Genomic DNA, 23962 nt, shown 5'->3' with positions numbered 1-23962 from the left:
GTTGGGAGCACAATCCCTTCACTAAGCTCCCAGAGAACTCTTCTCTCTAAGGAGAACTCTGCTTGTACTTCCCCTAAGAAATTTGGTTGTTCTTTTGGCAGTCCATGAAATATTCAATACCACAATGAAAAAATATTTTTCTCTAGTTTTCCTTATTTATCTTCCAACTTTCATATGCATAGCAAACAACTAAAAACACCACAGCTTGAATCAGATACACTTTTTAAACTGACATTCTTGTACGTTAGCACTTTACAGAGGTCTTTGACAGCAGATTTCCCCAACACAACACATTTTGAATTCTTGACTACCAGTACCATGGATGTTGATTGTGGATCCAAGCAAAATGAAAATTTTTACAAGTGAAGTAATTTCTCCAGCTATCACTCTGTTATATTGGTCCAGAAATGTGATCTTTCATCTTCTTCTGTAAGTGTTACAAGTCTCCTTAAGGGTTTGCAAGCAAGATTGTGTCATCTGTGTAACACAGGTTGTTGATGAATCTTCTTCCAGTCCTGATGCAAGATTCTTCTTATAGTCTGGCATCTTAAATTATTTCTTCAGCATAAAGATTGAAATATGTATGGAGAGAGGATATATATACTCTTTGAAATTATTGTTACTTGTCTCTTACATTTCTTCCCTTTATTTTTACATCTTCATGTTGTAGTGAAACTTTCAGATTCTCTGCTGACATACATTTTTGTCTTTTTTTCTTTCCTGTCTGTGTAAAGACCTTTTGCTGTGCTCATGACTGATAAACTTGATGTGTTCCCACATGCGATGTCGTCTTCAGTAATTAGTGTTCAATGCATCAACTCTATTCTTGAGATTACTTTAAAATTCCATTAGGATGGATTCAAAGCAGTACTGCATTTCCTGTTGACTTGCTTTCATTTTCTTCACCTTCAATTTGAACTTGCTCAATCAGCTACATAGCTTTTATTTCAGTGATGATATTGAACATCTCCATTGATTCTTCCACAGAGTTAGTCAATCACATGATGTCCATGTGTATACTTTATGTTGCTTTTTTAAAAAAAGGTATTTGCAATAAAAAAACTCATTGATTTGGAAAAAAAATATGTTATGCCATCTCCAGCCTTGTGCCTTCCTGCTAGTCTTTTATAAGTTGGAGGTGACTCAATGGCACATAACAATAACTATAACAACAATTACCATATTATTTTTAATGAATCTTGATTGAATGTTCAGTCACTTTCAGACTGGCAAAGTTAGTGATTGTTGTTATTTGCCATCAAGTTGGAACAGGCTGATAGCTGATCCTCCAAGGGGTTTTCAGAGGAAGTTGATCATATGGGAGAGATTGTACCTCCTTCTCCTGAAGAGCAGCTGGTGGATTTGAATCACATGATTTTGGAATTGCAGTGCACCTTCTACTACTAGACCACTAGAACTCCCTACAGAAATTGATAGAGTTCCTCATTTCTTCATATTTGCCACTATATGTGTAAATTTTAATAATCCAAAGAAAAGATTGTTTTAGAGTGAGATAAATAACCTTATTGGGCACTGATTTTTGGGGATGAGAATGTAAACATACTAAGTATCAGAGAGTGTAGAAGTAGTAGCAAGCTGATTTTCAGAAAACTAGGAACTTATTTTGCAAGATATTTGCTATTTAAGAAAATGATCTGTGCTGCCAAAGGTCTTACTGTGTCTTTAATGGTCTGTGATGATGTACGAGAAAACTAAAGAGGTTTTTTTCATGATATGTATTTGCTCATCTTGTGAATATAATCAGATTTTGGTGTTCCAGTCTTTACTGGTCACTCTTTAATGACTGTACATTACTGTCCTCGAATTTCCACTACAACCCTCTACTGTCAATTCTCAGTCAAAGTAACCCCATGAAAATAAATTATCATATCACCTGTCTCCCTGAGACATAATTGTTGCCTGACGTAGTTGTTTCTACTTTAAAATTATAAGTTACACAAGGGCAGAATCTTTCTTAACATATAGAAGATGGATGTGTGTACTGCATGCTGGGTGAATGAAATAGTAGCATGATAAATTAGTCCAAGAAATTTCCTAATATATACAGGTACTCTTGGGAGTGAGATCTTGATTTTAATCTGACACTACTGTTCCCACCTTGACAAGTTCTGGTTTAAGTTTCCCATCTCTAAGTCTATGTACTTGGAGAGATCATTTTCTATCCTAGATTTCAGTTACTTATCTTGTGCCCCTACAGTAACATTTATGCAGTGATGACTGTTTTTATCTGATAATATTTATTTCCATAGGAAGCATGACTTCGGCAACTTCACCTATCATTTTGAAATGGGATCCCAAAAGTTTGGAAATCCGTACTTTGACAGTGGAAAGGCTGTTGGAGCCACTTGTTACACAGGTAAGAGATGCTGCTAAAACCTTTTAAATGTTTTTCTTTTGTTATATTTATATGTCTTTGCCATTCTCTCATGAGTCTTCAAGGAACTTAAAAATTCTTCAGAGACAAATAATCATGTTGATTACTGAATATGTTTTATTGCACAAATTATGGAAAATTTCATTGCCCTACAATAATTGAAGTATGTTAAAAAATTGTCAGTATGATTTCTGAGTTTGGAATTTAAGTTGATGAGATAATTGATGAGTGGAGTCTTGGTGAAGGAGGTCCTCATTTGCAGTAATGAATTAAAAGTCTAAATATACCATTCATAATTTACTTTCAAATGTTAATAATGCACAGTGAGAAAAATCTCAACTGAATATTTAAGAGCAAAGTATACTTATTGAATTGCTTTTCTTTTGGTTTATGAAGCAGAATTTATCCTTTTGGGGTGAAGAAATGTTCTACTTCAGCATTGCTCCAGTTGTCACTTTTCTAAGAGATGGCTCTCAACAGAAAAAGAAAAATATGCACACACACACACACACACTAAGGATATTTATATTTTTATTTTAATTACCAATGTTTTCAGAAGTGCATTCTTTGCTATGTTAATCTGAAAATTCATGACACATAAAAATTCAACAATATATGACATATTTGCAAAGATTTTTTTATAGAAAATAAGTGGAAATCCTTTGTATTTTATTTCTTATTGCTGATATAGCACATTACATCTAACTTAATGGCTTTATTGGTGTCAGTTGCTATTGCATCACTTCTGACTCCTGGGTTTCTCACATTACAGAGTAGAGCTGCATCATAGAGTATAATTTCAACAGAAACAGATTCCCAAATTTCTTCTTCCTTTTTCCTGTTGATTGAGTACAAGCTATTTGCTCCAACTGGGAACGTTAACTTAGTGACTTAAACAATGCAGATTTATTGTGCTTAGTTCTGGAGATCACAAATTCTGCTATCATGGTTTGGACAGATTTCTATTTCTTTTGAATGCTTTAGGAGAATATGTTTCCTTGATTTTCTAGCTACTAAATGCTGTTCATGTTTCTTTGATTCTGGCCTATTCTCTGTCTTCAAAGCTGGCAAGGCAGTATCTTCAAACCACATTGTCTGGTCACACTTCTTCCATGATCTAACATTCCTCTTCCCTTCTTCCTTCTCTTAAGGACTCTTGTAATTATTTGAGCCGTCCACATAATTTAAAATGGTTTCCCTATCTCAGGATGCTCAATCTAAGCCCAAATGAAAGTCCCTTTTGCCATTTACAGTAATAAATTTAAATTAAGAGTCCTCAATTACATCATCTAAGTGGAACTCTCATGAAACATTCCATAGGGAGTTGAGCTGCTAACTCAAAGGCAGTGTCTCTCCTGAGGCTATCTCTTCCTGAGACTTTTCAGGAGGAAGATGAATAATCCCCTCCTGTACAATTTGCCGTCTTTGCAATACTGTGGAAGGTTAGCTAAGAGTTGGTCCTGACCAAAAAGCAGTGAGTGAGTGAGTGATATCATTTCAATTATGAGGATTCAAGGGTAAAGCATCCTGAGACAATTACTTTCCATCTGTTTACCAGTGATAGATAGAAAAAGAACTTTTCTATTTATAAACACTTTGAGATTGTCACAGCATAGTTATTAGAAACAGTCAAGAGAAATGGGACTTTAAAAACAAACAAACAAACAAAAAAATTTGACTCAAGCAGTGTAGAAAGCCAGTTGTCAAAACCTCATTCTTTCCTGATAGATATGTGTCAGGGATATATCCTTTATCCATACGTATTCAACCTGTAGAGTGAGTAAATCATTCAAGGCATGAATGGAGTACATAATAAAGAATGTAGCATCAGATTTATCAATAATCTGCATTATACATAGGGTGACACAAGCTTGCTTATAGAAAATTAAGAAGATTTGAAGAAGCACTTATTGATGAAAATTACAGCCTCAATATGGGTTACATTTCAACATCTGAAAAACAAAAAAACTTTACCACTGGACTAAACAGCCAAATTTATGATAGAGGAAAAGCTTCAAGTGTCAAGGATTTTACTTTGCTGACTCCACAATCAACAACCATAGCAGTAACAATCAAGAAACCAAAAGGCATATTGCACTGGAGGAATTTTGACTGGAGGTTAGAGACCTTTCTAAGGTGCGAAAGAGCAAGGATGAATTTAAAGACAAATTACCAAGCCTGGTGCAAGGCTTGGTATTTTCGATTTCTTCCTATGTATCTGAAATTTGGTCAAAGAGTAACAAAGGCCAATTACTTGGATTGCATAAGAGAGCTGGACAATGACTAAGGATGATAGAAGAAGAATCAATGCCTTTGAGTTGTCATGGTGGAAAGAGTATTGAATATATCATGGAATGCTTGGAGAACAAAGAGGTTCTTGTTGGAGAGGGTGAAACCAGGCTGCTGCTTGGAGGCAAGGATTCTAAAGCTCTCTCTGACACACTTTGGGAATATTGCAAGGAGGGACAAGACCTTGGAGAGGAACATCATTCTTGGAAGTGTGGAGGGACAGCATAGGAGAGGAAGACCCTGGATGAAATAGATTAATTTAGTGACTGGATTAATGGAGGTAGGTGTGTCAGAGACAATGAAATCGGCTCAAAATAGAGCAGAGTTCAGAGCTGTTGTACATAGAGTCACTGTGAGTCACAATGACTTGACAGCGCTTAACAGCAACAATAATAGTGGAGAAACAAAGCCTTTGCAGTGTAGTGGTAGAGAAGAGTATGGACTATCTCACACTGCTCAAAGAGCAATCAAATGTGCCTTGGAAAAAGTGTAACCAAAGTGATCCTTAGAGGCACAGATCATGACATTTCTCACATAGATTGGTAATCTTGTCAAGAGGGGCCAGTCCTTGGTCATAATATTAAGAAAAGCAGAGAGTCAGTGAAAGAGAGGAAGATTCTCAGGATATGAATGGACACAGTGATAACAACAATGGGCTTGAACATGAGAGAAATTGTGAATTAGCTCAAGAAAGGTCAAGGTTTAAATCTTTGTTTGTATGATTTCTGTGAGTTGTAGTTGACTTGACGGCACCTAACAATAACAACCAAGTAAATGCAAATACATTAATATTATCATTGCTAATTTACAACTTTAATGAAAGCACTCATGTGAGTGCTGACCCTTGGAGGACATGTGAATACAAAAGGTCAATCAAGGAAATTTTATAGATAAATTTCATGTTAAACCTTTAAAGCAAAAAGAAACCAATGCTCAGGTTGTACCAAAGAGATAATCAACTTTCTAAATTGGATGAAATTTATAGTAATATTCAGTGATGCAGCATGCTCTTAAATGTCTAGCAGTTACTGATAAGAATAGGCAAAAACTTAAATACAATTCAGAGGTTAAAGGGTTTGGAATAAAATTCATTTCTTATCATAAGAAAAAATAGTAACTTTATTTATAACATGCAAAACCTGGAATAAGCCTAAATGTTATTCAACATGTGATGATTTACAAATTGTGATAAAATAACTGTCTTTTAAAAAATAGAAATAAGGTGGACCAAAAATAAATAATATGTTTTATATGAAAATAACAACAAAACAAAACAAAAACAAATGTATTTTTCAGTCGTGAAAAGGGAAGAAACAAATTTTTAGGGGGGCATTTCACTTTTTTAAAAAAATTATGCAGATTTCCCCCGCCACACACATTTTCATTCACTGATCCTATGTTTCATACAATTATTCCCATACATTGTGTTTTATAAAACTAATCACCATTAAACTATGCTCACCATTATCCTGTCTTTTCAGATCCCTGTGGAATCTTTCTCATTTCCTTTACCCCCCCCCACCTACCTAATTGGGCAACCCTGTGATTTCTTCCCTTCCCATCCTAACCCCTTTGCTCCCATGCTTTCCCCCTCCACACATATTTTGCTAGTTATTCTTTTATTTTTACAATAATGGTCAAGGGCAGTATTTGTCCCTATGAGAATGACTTAGTTTACTCAACATAATGCTCTCTAGTCTCTACAAGATTATGTAGTATTTTCAAAATCATTGCTTAATGAGTGCTGCATAGTATTCCATTATATGAATATATCAAAATTTTTCAATTTGTTTGGTTGTGGTTGGACATTTGGGTTGTTTCCATGATCTTGTGGTGGTGAATAACACTGCTATGAACATTGGTGTAAAAATCTTCGTTTGTATCTCAATTCTAATTTCCTTGGGGAAATTTCTAGCAGTGGAATAGCTGAGTCATATAGATTTTCTACATCCAGCTTCTTAAGGACACACAAACTGCCTTCTAGGGTGTTTGTAACAAAAAAACCCCCTCTGCCTTTTAAATTTACTGCTGATAAATATTCAAATTAGCCAACAAAATGTTCCTATTTTTTAAGTGATAAAATATAATTTTACTTTTATTTTAAGATGTTGAAACAAGGATTTTTTTGAGTAATTTTACATTGTTGTTGTTGTTGAGAGCTGTCGAGTCGCAGGCGACTCATAGCGACCCTATGAAGGAGAGTCCTTGACGCTTGGGTACCTTTCATCCTCTCTCCAGGTTCAAAGGGTACCTGGAGGCAAGCTATTATGGAAGTGGATGCCACTCCTCCTTCCAAGCTTATTTTCATCTGGGAGCTCCACCCCACTCTCTGTCCGCATTGGCTAGCCAACCATTAACACATTTGACACATCAGTGTCACAGTGTTCAGCCTCACAGTAACCACAAGTGACCGAGGTACAGCAACTTGCACACCAGGGCTATATGGCCTAGAGGAATGTCTGAACAAAAACAATAAAATACAGGCCCGAGGGCCATGGATTGAAAGTCACCCACCTTTGGATTTTACATTATAGGAATCATAAAATTATAAATGAAAATAAATAAATCTTGGAAAATTTTATTTACTCTAGAGGCTACTGAACTTTTTATAAATTCAAAAAGTAATTATTTTAACAGGCAGCATCCTGTGACAGTAAGCTTTATAAGGAAAGTAAACAACTTTATTAAATAACATATTTTACAAAACTTTAGATGATTCTTTTTTTAGGAAATTCAGAAACTCTCTTGATAATTATAGAAAACAAAGAAAAGCTATAAACTACATGAGTTAATGAAAGTGAAGATCACTTCATAACAAAGCACACAGCCTACAGTATATAGTTTGTTATCCTTAGTCACAGTCCAGCTTTCTGATTCATAGCAAGTAATGGTGAAAACCATGGCCTGAATCAGGGGCACCTTAGTCTCCAGATTGACATTATTGCTATTTAGAAACTAAGGAGTCTAACTTTAATAACAATTATAAACTGTAATGATTGAAATAGAAAACAAACACATTAAGGTTTAAACAAACTTAAAATTTTGTTCTTATTTACAATAGCAAAATAATTTTTCAGAAAACCCTAATTAAGAAAAGTACAGAGAACAAGAATAAATAAAATTATATTTGAGATAATAAAAGTAAGGGAAAAAGATAAATTGAGATAGTGCAATCAATTTTCTCATGTAACTGTCAAAAAACCAGGGAAATCAATAATGGAACCAGTTTCTGGAAAAAATTTAAGTAGCCAAAATTTATCAGAGACAAACCTATTCATTCACAATATGATTAAAACCAGAAAACTGTATTTATTATCATTGGGTTGATATCAGTTCATTGTGATCCTATAGGACAAAGCACAAGTGCCTCATAGGACTTCCAGGCCAGTAATTCTACAAAGGAACATGGCTACACCTTTTTCAGTGGAGGAGCTGTTGGGTTCTAACCACTAGACAGTGGTTATTGAGGACCGTGGCACTAGCCTTTATTAGAATAATGATTCTTAACTTTTCTAATTGCTGTTGAGTGGGAACTGACTCAAAACTGACCCTTCAGCATGTTTCTGAGCCTGGGAGGAGATCCACATTGGGGGAGATTACCCACCTTTCTCCTGCAGAGCTTCAGGTGCATTTGTACCTGGAGGACGATATGACCTTTGGGTTAGCAGTGCAATCTCTATGGACTCAGCCACCGAAACTACTATAATGCTACAAGATTAGTTACTGAGAAAGCATCAGAATATGTGGATGCATAGCTGAATGTTATTCAACAATTTGAAGACAACTAATTGTAATAATCTTTTAACTGGTTTAACTGAAGAAAAGAAAGATGAGAGCTTCTCAGTGATGGTGAAGAATCACAGTTCTAAGAATAAAAATGCAGTATACTTGAACAAAACTGAAAAAGTTAATGGTCATGTATATGATTTCTTAACCGAAAGTTTTAAAAAATTTTGTGATATATCAGAAAACAGAATGTACATATATGAAAAATAGATAAAATTAGTGTGTGTGTGTACACACACACAATTATGTCTTTAGTTGCTAGCTAGGTGTTTAACAGGTGTGACGCTATAAACACCTTACAGTAAAAAACCCATCCAATTACTACAGAACACTAACCAACTCGTAGTTGACCCTCAACAGGTTTTCAGACTGAAAATTGCATAGGAGCTGGTTTTCTTAATTTGCTAAAAGACACTGAAAGACACCTTCTTTGGAGCACATCAGCAGCACATTTCACGAAGGACTATGTCACTTTGTTGTTGTGTGCCCTTGAGTTGGAACCTATTCATAGCTGAACCTCCAGAGTTTTCAGAGACAGTAAAGCACCTGGGTGGAAATTGTCCATCCTTCTCCCGCAGAGCAGCTGACAGATTTGAACTGTGTGTCTTTTGGATTGCTCCCTAAAGAGTATGCCACTAACGGTTCCTGTGTATTTGTTGTTGTTGTTGTTGTTGTGTGCCGTCGAGTCGCTTGAGACTCATAGCAACCCTATGTACAACAGTCCTAAACTCTGCTCTGTCCTGTGCCTATCGCACCATCTCCAATACACCCATCCCAATTAGCGCAGTCACTAAATCAATCCACCTCATAGAGGACCTACCTCTCCTGCACTGTCCCTTCACCCTCCCAAGCATGATGTCCCTCTCCAAGGACCGGTCCCTCCTTACAACATGTCCAAAGTATGTTAGACAGAGCCTTAGAATCTTTGTCTCCAAGGAGACGCCTGGTTTGACCCTTTCCAGGATGAATCTGTTTGTTTTCCTAGCAGTCCATGGTACTCTCAATTCTCTTCTCCAGCACCAAAGCTCAAAGGCATCAATTCTCTTTCTATCTTCCTTAGTCATTGTCCAATTCTCTGATGCGTCACAAGTGATTGCAAAGACCATGGCCTGTATCAGATGCACCTTAGTCTCCAGAGACCTGTTTGTTTAGGTGACTGGATTTAAGAATAATGAAGCTAGGTTTTAGAGGCAGTAAATAGCCTGTGAGGAGACTGACCAACTTTCTCCCATGGAATAGCTGTGGATTTGAATCTTGTGTCTTTGAATAGATAGTATAGATGCTGTTTTAAAGTGATTAGTTAGATTCCTAACAATATACTTAAGTTTGCTGTTAACACCTTATTCGTCTATACTTAAAAAGCACAAATGACTTCAACTTATTAGAATGTGAGTGATAGTTATAGCATAGAAATTCATCTGGTTCTTTTTTAAAAGGAAAAACACACATCATCTTTTTAGATAATAAAAAGGATGCTTTTTATTTTATTTAACCAAAGATAACTAAAAGAAACAGTGGAATTTTGAAGGAATCCGACCTTTACCATGTCATCTAACTTAATAAAGACTATTATAATAGAACACAGTGGTGTTTATTGTAACTTTATTTTCAAAGATAAACCTGAAACTTGAGAATTAAGTGTAAATAAAGACTATTATAATAGAACACAGTGGTGTTTATTTTAATTTTATATTTATTTTAAAAGATAAACTGAAACTTGCGAAGTAAGTGTAAAGATAAGATAGAGTCTATCTTTAATATTTAATGAACTGTTCTAAGTTACTTGCATCAGGGAGATGGGTAATAACTAAGGATGATAGAAAAAGGATTGATGCGTTTGAGTTGTGGTGCTGGAGAAGGGTCTTGGACATACCATGGACTACCAAGGAAACAAATAAGTCTGTCTTGGAGAAGGTGAAAACAAGTTTCTCCCTGGAGGTTAGGATTTTGAAGCTCAGTCTCACATTGGGCACATGGCCAGAAGAGACTGGTCTTTGGTGAAAGACCTTTCTAATAGTATTTCACCTCCAAGAAGAATACTCTTTGTAGTCTTTCAGTTACTTAACTGCTTTTGAAATCCTACTAGCAGGTCAGCTATGGGTTGGTTCTGACTCTACAGTATACAACAACAACAACATGAACGTTGCCCTATCTTCATGATGTCCTTCTCCAAGGACCAGTCTCTTCTGGACATGTGCCCAAAGTATATGTGACTGAGCTTCAAAATCCTAGCCTCCAAGGAGAAACTTGGTTTCACCTTCTTTAGGACAGACATACTTGTTTTCTTGGTGGTCCATGGTATTTTCAAGGCTCTTCTCCAACACCACAATTCAAAGGCATCATTTCTTTTTTTCTATAATTCTTAGTCATTACCCAGCTCCCTGATGCAAGTAACTTAGAATAGTTCATTCAATATTAATGATAGACTTCTATCTTATGTTTACACTTATTTCTGCAGGAGCTGGGTTCTACAGAAGGTTGTTGGTTGGGATTCATAAGCATTAGGATGGAATGTTGATTCACAAAGGGGAGTGATGTGATGTGATGTGATGTGATGTGATGTGATGTGATGTGATGTGAAAGCCTCCTTATCTAAAAACTCTTTTGGTCGGCAGTGTGGGGTTGAAATCCATTTTGAAAGCCATCTTCAGGAACCAGGTTCTACAGAAGCTTGTTGACCTGTGGCCCTCAGGCCTGGTTTAAACTCTTTTTTGTCACACATTCTTCTAAGTGGTATAGCACTGGTCTGTGCATTTTTACAGAGGTAAGTCATGGTTTCTGTGATGCTGAACACTGTGACACTAATGGGTCAAATGTGATAATGGTTACCCATGGTGGACAGTGTTTGGTGGAGCTTCCCAATTAAAACAAGCTTGGAAGCAGGAGTGGCATCCACTTCCAAAATGGCTTGCCTCCAGAAACTCTATGAACATGGAGAAACGACCAAAGTTATACAAGTGTACAGGTCTTTCGTTCATAGGTTCGCTATGAGTCTTCTACAACCTGACAGCACTTAACAACAACAACAACAACATCTTAATATTTACTAAAGTTATATTTTTTAAACAGTAGAAATACATACTTAATTTTTACAGTGAAAATATTTTTTTAATTATAGGCATTATGCAGATATTTTGATGTTTATTTTGTTAGACACTTTTAAAATGGGATCTTAATTTTTTGATATGTAGTATGGAATCAGATTAATTTCTGTTTGGGGATAATACTCAAAATTTTTGTCTTCCATCAGATGGGAGTGATGCTATTTTTGCTTTGCAACCAGCTGTTTCAGCCATGGTTTACAGCTTGAGTAATGTATAACACTCTTACAAAACTGAGGGGAAACTGTCTTGCCCACATTTCAGAATCGAGAAATTGAGTATAAATGTTGAAGTAAGTATGTATGTATATATATTTACATGTAAATAAATGTACAAGTAACTGCTCCAAGTAGTAGTCAATTCTGATTCACCTAACAACAATAATCATTTGTTCTTTTCTGTAATAGAATTGACCTCAGGTAATCTAGCCTACAATGGGGAAGGCAGTGTGTGCAGCTCTCTTTTTCTTGGGTAAGAACTGTGTATCTGATATCCTTGTAGGAATTGTGTAGGAGTACTTATTTACTCCTTGCATCTTCTCTATAAAGTCTGTTATTTTTATTTTATAGATGACAGGAAGAGACTTAGATCCCATAATGATTGGTCCCATGTGAGATAAACAAACTGTGTAGGTCAGTATCACCTAATGAAAAGAAATCTAGTCTTAACACACTACAGTGATATCCTGTTAGTGTATCACCACAAAGAATTGGTAGGAAAGAGAATATAAAGGGATAAACTGGGGATGGAATGAAGGGAACACAGTGGTTAAATGAAGGAAGAATAGCAAAAGAAGGTGGAACTTATTTATACAGTACAAATTTGATTTCTTTTTAAAATTTGCCTCAATTTTTATTTAGAACTGCTGTTTGTTTTCATAAAAGCAAAGGATAAGAAATTTTTTTTAACATTCAAGTGAAAAACTAAGACTCTTGTTGAGAGTCAACAAGAAGTCTTGGAGGGCCCTTGTATTTAAAAATTGGGCCTGAGAGGATTATATTTTAATACCTTGTTACTATATTTTGGAGGAACATTCTTCTAAGTGGTACAACACCCTTCTGTCAATTTGCTGTGCTGATGTAATCTGGGTTTGCTGTGACACTGAACTTTATGTTGTTGGAGTCTCAAATAGCATAATGGAACAACTGTACCATAGGTGTGCCAAACACCATAATGACTGCTGCCCATCATGGGCAGTGTTTGGTGGAGCTTCTGGATTTATTCAGGTGTGGAAGCAGAAGTGGTATCCAATTCCTTAACCACATGTCTCTGAAAACTATGAACTTCGAGAAATGACGATAGTTATCGAAAGGCTTCAGGACTTTTGTTTGAAAAAATATATATCTTTTATATATACATATATATGATATATACGTGATATATATCATATATATCTATACACACACACATATATATACATACATATATATGATATATATATATACATATATATATACACACACACACACACACATATATATATATATATATATATATAAAATATTTGGAGGACCCTTATATTTAAAAGTTGGTTGGGCCCAAGGGCCTAGTGTTATTTTGTTTTGGAGGAACATCCTTCTAAGGCATTCCCCTGTCAGTTTGCCACACTGAAGTAACTGTGATGCTGAATTTTGTGCCACTGCAGCGGTGAGATGCCATAGTGGCTGCCCATGGTATACGGTGTTTTGTGGAGTTCCAATTTTAAGACAGATTTAAGTAAGAGTATCATCCACTTCCTTAACCAAATGACTCTGAAAACTCTATGAAATTTGAGAAACAGCAATAGTTATAGAAAATAGAAAGGCTTCAGGCTTTTTGGTTATAGTGTCGCTGAGCATCATGCTCAACTTGACAGCAATCAAAAATAACAACAACAATGCATATAAATGAAAAAGCATAATAACTTTATTATTCAAATTAGAAAGCAAAGCAAGCAAACCCGATGATTTCCCACTTGTATTTTGCATTTTGTTGGATATATAACAATTTTTTAAAGTTGGAAAAATTAAACATAAATCTAAATTTTAAAATTAAGGTAATATTTTTTTACTTTTTCATTGTTTTCAGTGCTGCATAATATTCCATTGTGTGGATGTTCTATAGTTTTTTCCTCCATTCTTTCATTGATGGGAACTTGAGTTGTTTTCATCTCCTTCCAGTTATGAATAGTGCAGCAATAAACATGGATATGCATATATCTGTTTGAGTTGTGGCTCTGGTTTCTTTAGATTAACTGTGGAATTGCTGGATCAAATGGTATTTCTATTTCCAAATCTCTGAGAAAGCGCTAGACTGCATTCCACCGTGGTTGTACCAATTTACATTCCCACCAGAACTAAATAAGAGTTCCAGTCTTTCCACGTCCTCACCAACATTTCTGACTTGCTGCCCTGTTGAACCTCATAGTTGTTTTGATTTACATCTCAGTGGCATCCACTTTCTAAACAACTTGCCTTCAGAAACTCTATGAACTTTGAAAAATGTCGATATTTGTAGAAGGGCTTCAGGCCTTTTGTTCATAGGGTCACTATTAGTCCTGCTCGACTCAAAGACACACAACAACAACAACAACAAAACATGGGGAAGCTTTGAGGGTATTATGTTAAGTGAAATGTCTCAATCACAAAAGGATAAATACTGCATAGCACTGCACTTCTAAAACAGGGCACAGACATGGGGAGGTTGGAGAGGTAATGGAGAAGGGGTTCATAGATAATGAAGACTAAATTGGAACAGATGCATGGAAGGATTATTTGAAAGGACTAAATGTATGAAAACAGTTTAGAGCATGGGCGGCATTGTGGGAGGTAGAGGAGGGGCAGCGAAGGGGGAAATGTGCAGTCAATAATGAATAAATTTCTTTTTAAAAATGAAGGTAATACCAAAGAAAAAAATCTTTTTCTTCTTTTTATATACTCAAAATAGGATAATAAATGAAGTATTATAAACATGCTTTCTCAAATAAATTTAAGGGAAAATTATGCAAGTTAAGATAGTCAAATTGGTTACAACAGATTTGGACCTTTAGAAACATTACATGACCTGCAGACCCCCAAAAATTCATTTATACTAAGAATGCTTCAAAAGTGACAGAATTTCATTGTTCAGGAAGTGCTGAACTAACTAATTAGAGCTTGTCAGAGATCTGAGATAAAGTATTGGAGCATGTCAACACATCTGCTATTCCATTTCTTGTCCTTTCAATGAAAGTACAAAAGGTGTGTTTTGTTGTCACATAATTAAGAATGAGGGGAAACTCGGAAAAATAAGGAGAAATTTAACTACCCTTTGTACTTTCATTCTGGAAACCAGTCCCTCAGTTCTTGCTACTGTGATATCTTGGCCTTTGGTGACACCATTCTCATGACATTCATTTCCTCCTCTGCTTGCTGCACCTTCTGAGTCTTTGCTATAACATACACACACACAAGGATTTAAATAGTCATTCTTTTTCAGGACATGAACTTGACATATTTGTTGCTTTCTTTTGTTTCTTTTCTCCAGCTGATTCTAGACATCCACATGCCTTTAAATATTACTCATATATCTATAAATATAATCTACAATTTTTTTCTTAGTCAGCATTTTTCATGTTTCTTTATTTTCCCACCCTTGAATATTCCTTGGCTCCTGTTCATGAATCTATTCACCTCTTTGCTCTTTGAAGACAAAGTTCTAAACTAAGTTTTTTCTTATTGTGACAAGTTAAATTACCTTCCAAATCACTCCTTAGCACTAGAGTATTCACTGATAACATCTAATTTACATGACTATTCTCCTTTGTTATTGTTGTGACCTCTAGTCAACTCCAATTTAGCAAAAACAAAATCCTGCCCTTCCTCACTTCTCTGCTGTGCCAGTTGAGTGGACTGGACAATGCCTAAAACCAAGGACATGCCTTCATGTAGTAAATGCTACACTACCAAGGGCTAGAAAAGTCATTCCGGATAATCCACTACAGCACATATCTCCCCTTGAAGGTGAGGCATCCAAGCATAGAGATACAAAGTACTTTACTCAGGATTATATCGTGGCATTCACTTTCTAAACATGCATCTAGAAACTCTATGAGCTTTGATAAATGTAGGTAGTTGTAGAAAGGCTTCAGGCTTTTTGTTCATAGGATCACTATTAGTTGTGCTTGATGGCAATCAACACAACAGGGATGGGGTTAATATCCAAAAAGTCTAGTGCCCTTAGAACAAAACTAGTTAATTTTTTGTTTGATTGTTTGTTTTTTTCCCCCTTGGGTTGTATCTGCTATTGAATTTTCTTTTTTGTTTTGTGTTGTTTTATTTTGTTAGGAAGATGACTTTAGAAAAGTCACAAAACTGTTCTGAACCTGTTCTCATTTAATATAAAATCAAACCATTGTCATCAAATTGATTATGATTCAAAGAAGTGGGGCCCTATCGGACTGAGTAGCACTTTCCCATAGACCTTCCAAGGGTGTAAATCTTTACAGACACAGATTTCCACATCTTTCTCATATGGAGCATCCAGGAGATTCAGATCACTGGCCTTTCAACTAGCTATCAAGCATTTGAAACACTGCATCAGTACAATTCATTTTTCACTGGTATGTTCTTATTGTTGTTAGATGCCGCCTAGTTGAGTACTATTCATAGCAACTTTATGAACAGCAGATCTGAAGCCTGTCCTATCCTGTGCCATCCTCACACTTCATGACACACTAGAGCCCATTGCAGGAATCACTGTGTCAGTCCACCTGGTTGAAGGTCTTCCTCTCCTTCACCAACCCTCTCTACTGTTTCCAGCATCATGTCCTTCTCCGAGGAACAGCCTTTCCTTAGCAACATGCCCAATGTATGTGAGGCAAAGCTCCATCATCTTTGCCTACAAAGAGCAATCTGACTGCATCATCTCCAAGACATATCTGTTTGTTCTCTTGGCCGTCCATGGGATGTTGTGTGCTCTTCTTCAACACCACAGCTCAAAGGCATCAATTCTTCTTCTGTTATCCTTATTCGTTATTCAGTTCTCAGATATATAATAATTGATCAGAAAGTCCATGGCCTGAATCATACACACCCTAGTTCTCAAACTGACATCAAATAACATGCTTCTGAAAACCCTATGAGCAGTAGAGGAGCACAGATAGTTATAGTAGTAATGATAGTTCACTGATATAGAATGGTAGTAATAAAAATAACTGTCTTATAGGCTTCAGATGTCTATTGTAAGGATCACTGAGTAAATATAAGTTCTTTAAACTCCGAATGTTACAACCTCAAGACAGAGAAAATAGTATTCATCAACAAAAATGCCTTCCATTCAGAAAGAAAATATTCTTGACTTTTTTTACCCCTTCAGCAGTTGCCTTATTTTTCCACTTCCTTTCAACTATACATACATTAAGCAACTTCCCAAGAAGGCTCAAATGAACTTGGCTACTGAAGGACGGGGTGGCAGTTTCAACCTGTCCAGAGAGTTCCCAAAAGAAAGGGCAGACAATTGGCTTCTGAAAGGTCACACCCTTGAAAACTTTACTGAGTGCAGTTCTGCTCTGGATCATGGAGTTAATGGGGATTGGGATCAACATGATGGTGGTAGGCTTTGGGTCAAGGTCTAGAGAGTTTCCAAGAATTATGAAAATATTCATCTTCCTATTTTATAAAAATTTTATAATTGTTTACATACAAAGTTAATGAAGTTCATGTACATTGCTTTTCACACTGGACCATTCTCCTTTCCTTTACTAATCCCTCACTCCAACCATCAAATAGTGTGACTTTCTTGGATCCTTATACACATGCTGCAAAATTGGTCCTATACAGTATTTGTCTTTATGAGACTCAGGTTAATTCATATAGCGTAATACTCTTCAGTCCCCCTCCTCTTAAGTAGTAATTGACAAAATCATTGCTCCTGTGTGCTACATAGTATTCCATTATGTGAATGTACCGAAATTTCTCAGTCCATTCCATTTTGGTTGGGTATTTGGGCTGTTTCTTATTCTTGCTGTGGTGAATAATGCTGCTATGAATATTGGTGTACAAGTCTCTGTTTGTTCTTTAGTTCTCATTTTCTCAGGGTCATAACTGAGTCATAAGGAATTTCATGTTCAGCTTTTTGAGGAAACGCCAAACTGTCTACCAGAGTGGTTATACCATTTTACAATCCCACTAGCAATGTATAGTAGTCCCTATCTCACCACACACTCTCCAACATTTATTAAATGCTGCCCTGCTAAATTTTGCCACCTGCTGCTGGGGTAAGATGGTACCACATCGTGGTTTTGATTTTTGTCTTTCTTATTGCCAGTGATATGGAACATTTATTCATGTGTCTGTTGGCCATCTGAATATCCTCCTCTGTGAAAAGTCTCTCCATGTCTTTTGCCCATTTTATAATTGGATTGTCAGTCTTTTTCTACTGGAGGGCCTGTCAGAGTCTATAAACTTTCATTATGAGACCGTTGTCTGAAGTGGTATTACCTAGTGCTCATCTTCCTTGTTCTTATTGTTGTGTGCCATTGCGTTAGGATTGACTCATAGTTGATGGCTTTCAGAGGCTCTATGTAAATTGCATGGGAAAAAATTCTAATCATTCTCCTGCTGGGAAGCTGGTGGATTCAAACTGCATGACTTTGAGTTGGCAGAGCAGCTCTTTACCACCACTAGTCTAACAGGGCTACAAGTGATCATTTCTTCCTCCTTGAAATACACTTCTCACTTGATTTCCAGAACATAACTTTCCCTCTGTTTTGCTCTGGTTTCTCTTAACTCTCTGTGGTGCCCTTGTGTCCTCTTGCCTTCTCACTTTTCTCTTGGCTTCTTTACACAGCTCTCAGCACTGGAGTCACTCCTCTTTTTGATCTCCTTCAGTTTTGCGACTTTGGGTGTTGTGTCCAGTGCTTTAGTGCTTGCCAGCTAACCTAAAGGTCAGTAGTTTTACTCACCAGCTGCTCTGCAATTTGAACACACTGGAGAAGACCCCGGAAGAGATGGACTGACACGATAACTGGGGCGATAAGATTAGGTGTGTCAGAATCCCTGAGACTGGCTCGGGATAGGTCAGGGTTCAGAGCTGTTGTACAAAGCTTCACTATGAGTTGCAGATGACTTAGCAGCATATAATAACAACAACAAAAATAGTATATTGTGTGTGTGTTTGTTTGCATGTGTGTGATTTTGGAATGCTGTCCAGTCTACTATAACTCATGGCAAGTCTGTGAACAATAGATTAGGAACTTGTCCCATTCTGGACCATCCTCAGGACCTCTGTCATGCTTGAACCTTTGCTTGAAGCACTTGCTGCTTAATATGGGCTATATCTCAACATCAGGATAACAAAATTCTTCAGCACTTTGCCAGTAGGCAACATCATGATAGATAGAAAAAGATTGACATTGTCAACCATTTCATTTTACTTAAATCCACAATCAAACATCCAGGCTAGCAGCAGTTAAGAAATTAAAAGCCTTTATCTCAGCTTTGTTCACCATAACAAAGAGTTGGAAACAACCTAAGTGCCCATCAACAAACAAATGAATAGAGAAGCTGGGGCATATTCACACAATAGAATACTTTGCTGCTTTAAAAAACAATGAACTCATGAAATATACAAAATGGGTTACCCAGGAGGACATTATGCTGAATGAAATATCTCAGTCACAAAAGGACAGATAATGCATAGTGCCACTGTTGTAGAACAGGACTGACATCGGGGTTGGGGGAGACTGAGAAAGATGGTATAAATAATGTATACAGCATTGAAACAGATGAGGGAGAGAAAGAGCTGTTTAAAAAGGATATATGATTAGGTATTATTGTCATGACAGGAGTCCAGAACAAAGACTACATAGTGGAATGGATTTGGGGAGAGGGATTGCGTAACAATGAAAGAGTTTTTCTTTTACTTTTCAAAGAGAAGAGTGAACTTGGGAGCGAGGTGGGCAGGGAGAAAAGTGCAAAGTCTCTGTAAACTTTCATTAAAATTAATCATCATAATAATATTAATAATAATAATAATTTTTTAAAAAAGAAATGAAAAGACATGTTGAATTGAAGAATCTTTGCAAAGTCCTAAAGAGCAAGGATGTCAGTTTAAAGACCAAGTGCATTTGACCCAAATGATCTTTTCATTGGCTTCCTCTGCTTTTGAAACTTGGACAATGAATAACAATGACAGAAGAATTGATGACTTACAGTTGTGTTGCTAGCAAAGAGCATTGAGTATATCCCGGACTGCCAACAGAATAAACAGATCTGTCTTGAGGGATATGCAGCCAAGGTGCCCTTAGAGTCAAGAATGGTGAAACTTTACCTCACTTATTGTGAATAAATTTCTAGGAGAAAAATATGGTGCTGGGATGGATGGTCAATGAAAGAGAGGGATATTTTCCAGGATATGGATTGACACAGTGACGACTAAAATGGGCTTAAGCAGGACAAAATGTGGTGCTCGGTAGTCAGATCTGTTAATCAGAGTGTCACTATGAATTGTTGTCAACTCAAGGACATCTGACAACATCTCCTTTTTTTTTTTAGTATGACTTCATCACAGGTAATATTTTGGACATTTAGTAAAAAAAAATGAATGTGTTGTTTTATCTCAAATTTAACTGGGTACTCTGTATTTTATCTCCCAGTTTTACTCTTGGTAATATTTTGTGTCAGATTTTCATTAAGAGTTTAATGCACAACTTAGTTGCTAAGTCTCTGGAAGTGCTGAGGGATGAGGAAAGGAAATAGACCTGAATTAAGGGTAGACAGAACTCACTGCTGTGTAAGAGATGGTAGAGGATTTCCATATGAGTGGTGGTTAGGGTCCCCCCACCCCATTTACAGGTAGGTGGGGGTTTTATGGGTTTGGTGGAAGAATTCTAGTATCAGAAATCTTATGTGATTGTACTTGGATTTAGGGAGCTCTAATGTGGGATCAAGATTGGTGGAAGATCTATGAACAATCTGCGGTATGCAGATGACACAACCCTGCTTGCTGAAACCAAGGAGGACCTGAAGTGCTTGCTGCAGAGGGTCAAAGACTGCAGCCTCCAATATGGATTGAGGCTCAATGTCAAGAAGACAAAGATTCTCACCACTGGGCCAATTGGCAGCATCAGGATGGATGGTGAAGAGATTGAGATTGTTCACAGCTTGGCTCCATAGTCAATACTCTTGGCACCAGTAGCCAGGAAACGGAAACACATATTGCGATGGGAAAGTCTTCTGTTAGGTACCTCTCCAAAGTACTGAAGAGCAATGGTGTCTCTCTGGAGACTAAGGTGCATCTGATACAGGCCAGGGTCTTTGCAATCACTTGTTATGCACCAGAGAGTTCGACAATGACCAGGGACTGTTAGGAAAACAAACAGGTCCATCCTGGAAAGGCTTAAACCTTGTGGCTCCTTGGAGGCAAGGATTCTGAGGCTCTGTCTAACATACTTTGGACATGTTGTAAGGAGAGACCAGTCCTTGGAGAAGGACATCATGCTTGGGAGGGTGGAGGGACAGTCAGGAGGGGAAGGCCCTCTATGAGGTGGATTGATCCAGTAACTGGGGTAATCAGGATGGGAGTGTCAGAGACAGTGCGATTGGCACAGGACAGAGAAGAGTTTAGGGCTGTTGTACATACGGTCGCTATGAGTCACAGAAACTTGATGGCACATAACAACAACAATGGCCTAGCCCTTAAAGATTTGTGCAGGTGACTAAAATGAGAGCCTTTCTGGGGTTTTGAATCTACTAAGGCCTCCATGGGAGAAATGCAAACAGTCTACTTCCATGAGCTACACCCTTGAAAAATTCCTGGAAGGTCTACTATGAGTCAGTTCCAACTCCAGAGCAGTTCAAGCATTCAAAAATATTTTGTTTTATAATTAAACAATTGCAAATAACAATTGTTAATTGTTTAATAGTTAAACAACAATTGTTGTTGTTTTTATGTGCCATCAAATCGACTAGGACTCATGGCAACCCTGTGTGTAATAGCTCTGAATCCTACTCATCCTGAGCCAGTATCATTGCCTCTGACACACCTACCCTGATTACCTCAGTTATTCTGTCAATCCATCTCTTTCAGGGTCTCCCTCTCCTGTGCTGTTCCTCCACCCTTCAAACCATGACATCCTTCTCTAAGGACTAGTCTCTCGTGGCAACATGGCCAAATTATGTGAGGTAGAACCTCAAAATCCTGGCATCCAAGGAGCAGCTTGGTTTCATCTTCTCTAGAACAGACCTGTTTGTTCTCTTTGCAGTCCATGAAATGTTCAATACTCTTCTCCAGCACCAGATTTCAAAAACTTCAATTCTGTCATCTGTGGTCATTGTCCAGCTATTTGATGTATAGTTAGTAATTGAAAAGATTGTGGTTTGAATCAGGTGAACTTTTACTCTTTAGAGTGACATCATTGCTCTTCAGCACTCTGGAGTGGTCTCTGACAGCATGTTTCACTACTGCTGTTTGTCTTTTGATTTCCTGACTGCTGGTGTCAAGAGTGTTGATTGTGCACCTGAGCAAGCTGAAATTGCTAACAATATCAATCTCTTCTCCATCTATCATGGTGCTACCAACTGCCTCAGTGATGAGAATTTTTGATTGTCTTGATGTTGAACTTCAATCCATATTGAAGACTACAGTCCTTAAGCTTCTGCAGCAAATGCTTCAGGTTCTCCTCAATTTCAGCAAGCAAGGTTGTGTCATCTGCGTAATGCAGGTTGTTGGTGAGTCTTCCTTCAGTCTTGATGCCACATTCCTCTTTGTAAAGTTCCACATATAGATTGAAAAGGTATGCAGGCAGGACATATCCCTGATACACTACTTTCCTAATGTTGAACTATGCAGCTTTTCCCACATTTTCTCTGTCTTTTCTATTAATCCTGATGCATCTGCTACTCTTTTGACTTTATTTAGTTTATTATTCTAAGGAGTGTATGTTCCCTAGCATTATTGGTCACCTTATAGTTCTATTTATCATTTAGCTGAAAGTTGAATCATGGAGGTGATTTTATTCCATGTTCCATGTTCAATCGGTAAGAAGCACTTTCTAGAAATTTTGAGCTAATACTTACCTGTTGCATTATGAGGCCACTTGTTATCTCTTAAGTTGGTTGTGACTCTTGAAAACATTGTATATAATCAACAAACCCTTGTCACATCCTGTGCCACCTCACTTCTTTACTTAAGTATCATTCTGACTGCATTTATTCCAAGGCATATTTGCTTATTCTTTTTACAGCTCATGGTGTATTCACAGTTCTTCACCACTCCCACAATTCAAAAGCTCTAATTTTCTGTTTTCATTGTCCAAATTTTACATGTACTTGCTGTTATGCACTGTGAAGTTGCCTGTGACTCACAGTGACCCCAAGCACAATAGTTCTGAAGCCTGCTCTGTCCTGAGCAATTGCACTGTCTTCGAAACACCTACCCCCATTATTCCAGTCAGTGAATTGATACACGTCCTCCAGGGTCTTTGTTTCTTGCACTGTCCTTCCACCCTTCCAAGCATGAAGACCCTCTCCAACTTTCACATGCATATGATACAATTAAAAATACTATGACATGGGTCTGGTATACTTTAGTCTTTAAACTGACATCTTTGTTGTTGTTATTGTTGTGAACTTTTGAGTAGGACCTGACCTGTAGTTGATCCTCCAGTGAGTTTTCTGCTCGTCCTTCTCAGGTAGAGCATCTGATGGCTTTGAATTGAGATCTTTGGGGTTGCAGTGCAGCTTCTTGCCACTAGGCCACCAGAGCTCACTTCTTAAAGAGATACTAGGAAGCAGATTTGCTGAATGCATTGTAGCAAATTCTTGATTGCTGCTTCCTTAGGTTTGATTGTGACTCCAAGTAAAATGAAATCGCTGAAAACTCCAATCATTCATTCCTGTTGGTCATGATATTTCTTATTGGTCTAGTTTTTTTTTTCTTCTTCTTCATGTTCAGGTTGTAATCCATATTGAAGACTATAGGTTATTTATCTTCCTCAATAAGGGCTTCAACTTGTGTTTACTTTCAGCAAGTAGTCTTTTATTATCCATAAAGCCACAAAAATGCAGATTTTATTCTCTGTATAGCTGTGTCTTTGTGGTAAAGTAAGTATCCTTCTCTGAGAAATGAGTTGTCTCACTCTCTTTCTTGTCTCTCTTTCTTTATATCTCTCATTTTCTCTGTTTGTCTGGATATATTTTCTCTAAGGCAAGACTCTATGCTTAGCTATTTTTCAGTATTCTAGAAAAAGTTAATTTTAGTTGGTGGCCTAGTGGCAATTAGCTGCACTGCAACCCTGAAGACTCAGGTTTCAAGGCCACCAACTTCTCTGGAGGATAAATATGGACAATCTCCTACCATGTGACTAAGTGCCTGAAAACCCATGGAGATTTAGCTATGGGTCGGTTCTGACTCTGTGATAAACAACAACAAA

At 37.1% G+C, this 23962-nt stretch overlaps 1 protein-coding gene across 3 annotated transcripts in view; it reads left to right on the top strand.

The window, feature by feature from the left end:
• The first annotated feature begins 2271 nt into the window (after positions 1–2271).
• CTNNA2 (catenin (cadherin-associated protein), alpha 2) overlaps positions 2272–23962 on the top strand; it is a 1691926-nt gene continuing 1670235 nt past the window's right edge. For 2 of the 3 annotated variants that reach the window (XM_006900178.1, XM_006900180.1), the window contains exon 1: positions 2272–2377. In XM_006900178.1, the coding sequence (XP_006900240.1) occupies positions 2276–2377 (102 nt within the window). In that variant the 5' untranslated portion in view covers positions 2272–2275. The remainder of the gene's footprint in view (positions 2378–23962) is intronic. The other variant, XM_006900179.1, reaches the window with a different exon arrangement.

The sequence above is a fragment of the Elephantulus edwardii genome, unplaced genomic scaffold (genome assembly GCF_000299155.1).
Source record: "Elephantulus edwardii isolate Elephantulus edwardi_28Jun2011 unplaced genomic scaffold, EleEdw1.0 scaffold00275, whole genome shotgun sequence".
In the NCBI taxonomy this organism is placed as follows: Eukaryota; Metazoa; Chordata; class Mammalia; order Macroscelidea; family Macroscelididae; genus Elephantulus; species Elephantulus edwardii.
The sequence above is the reverse complement of the archived record's forward strand: the minus strand, read 5'-3'. Positions and strand labels throughout refer to the sequence as shown.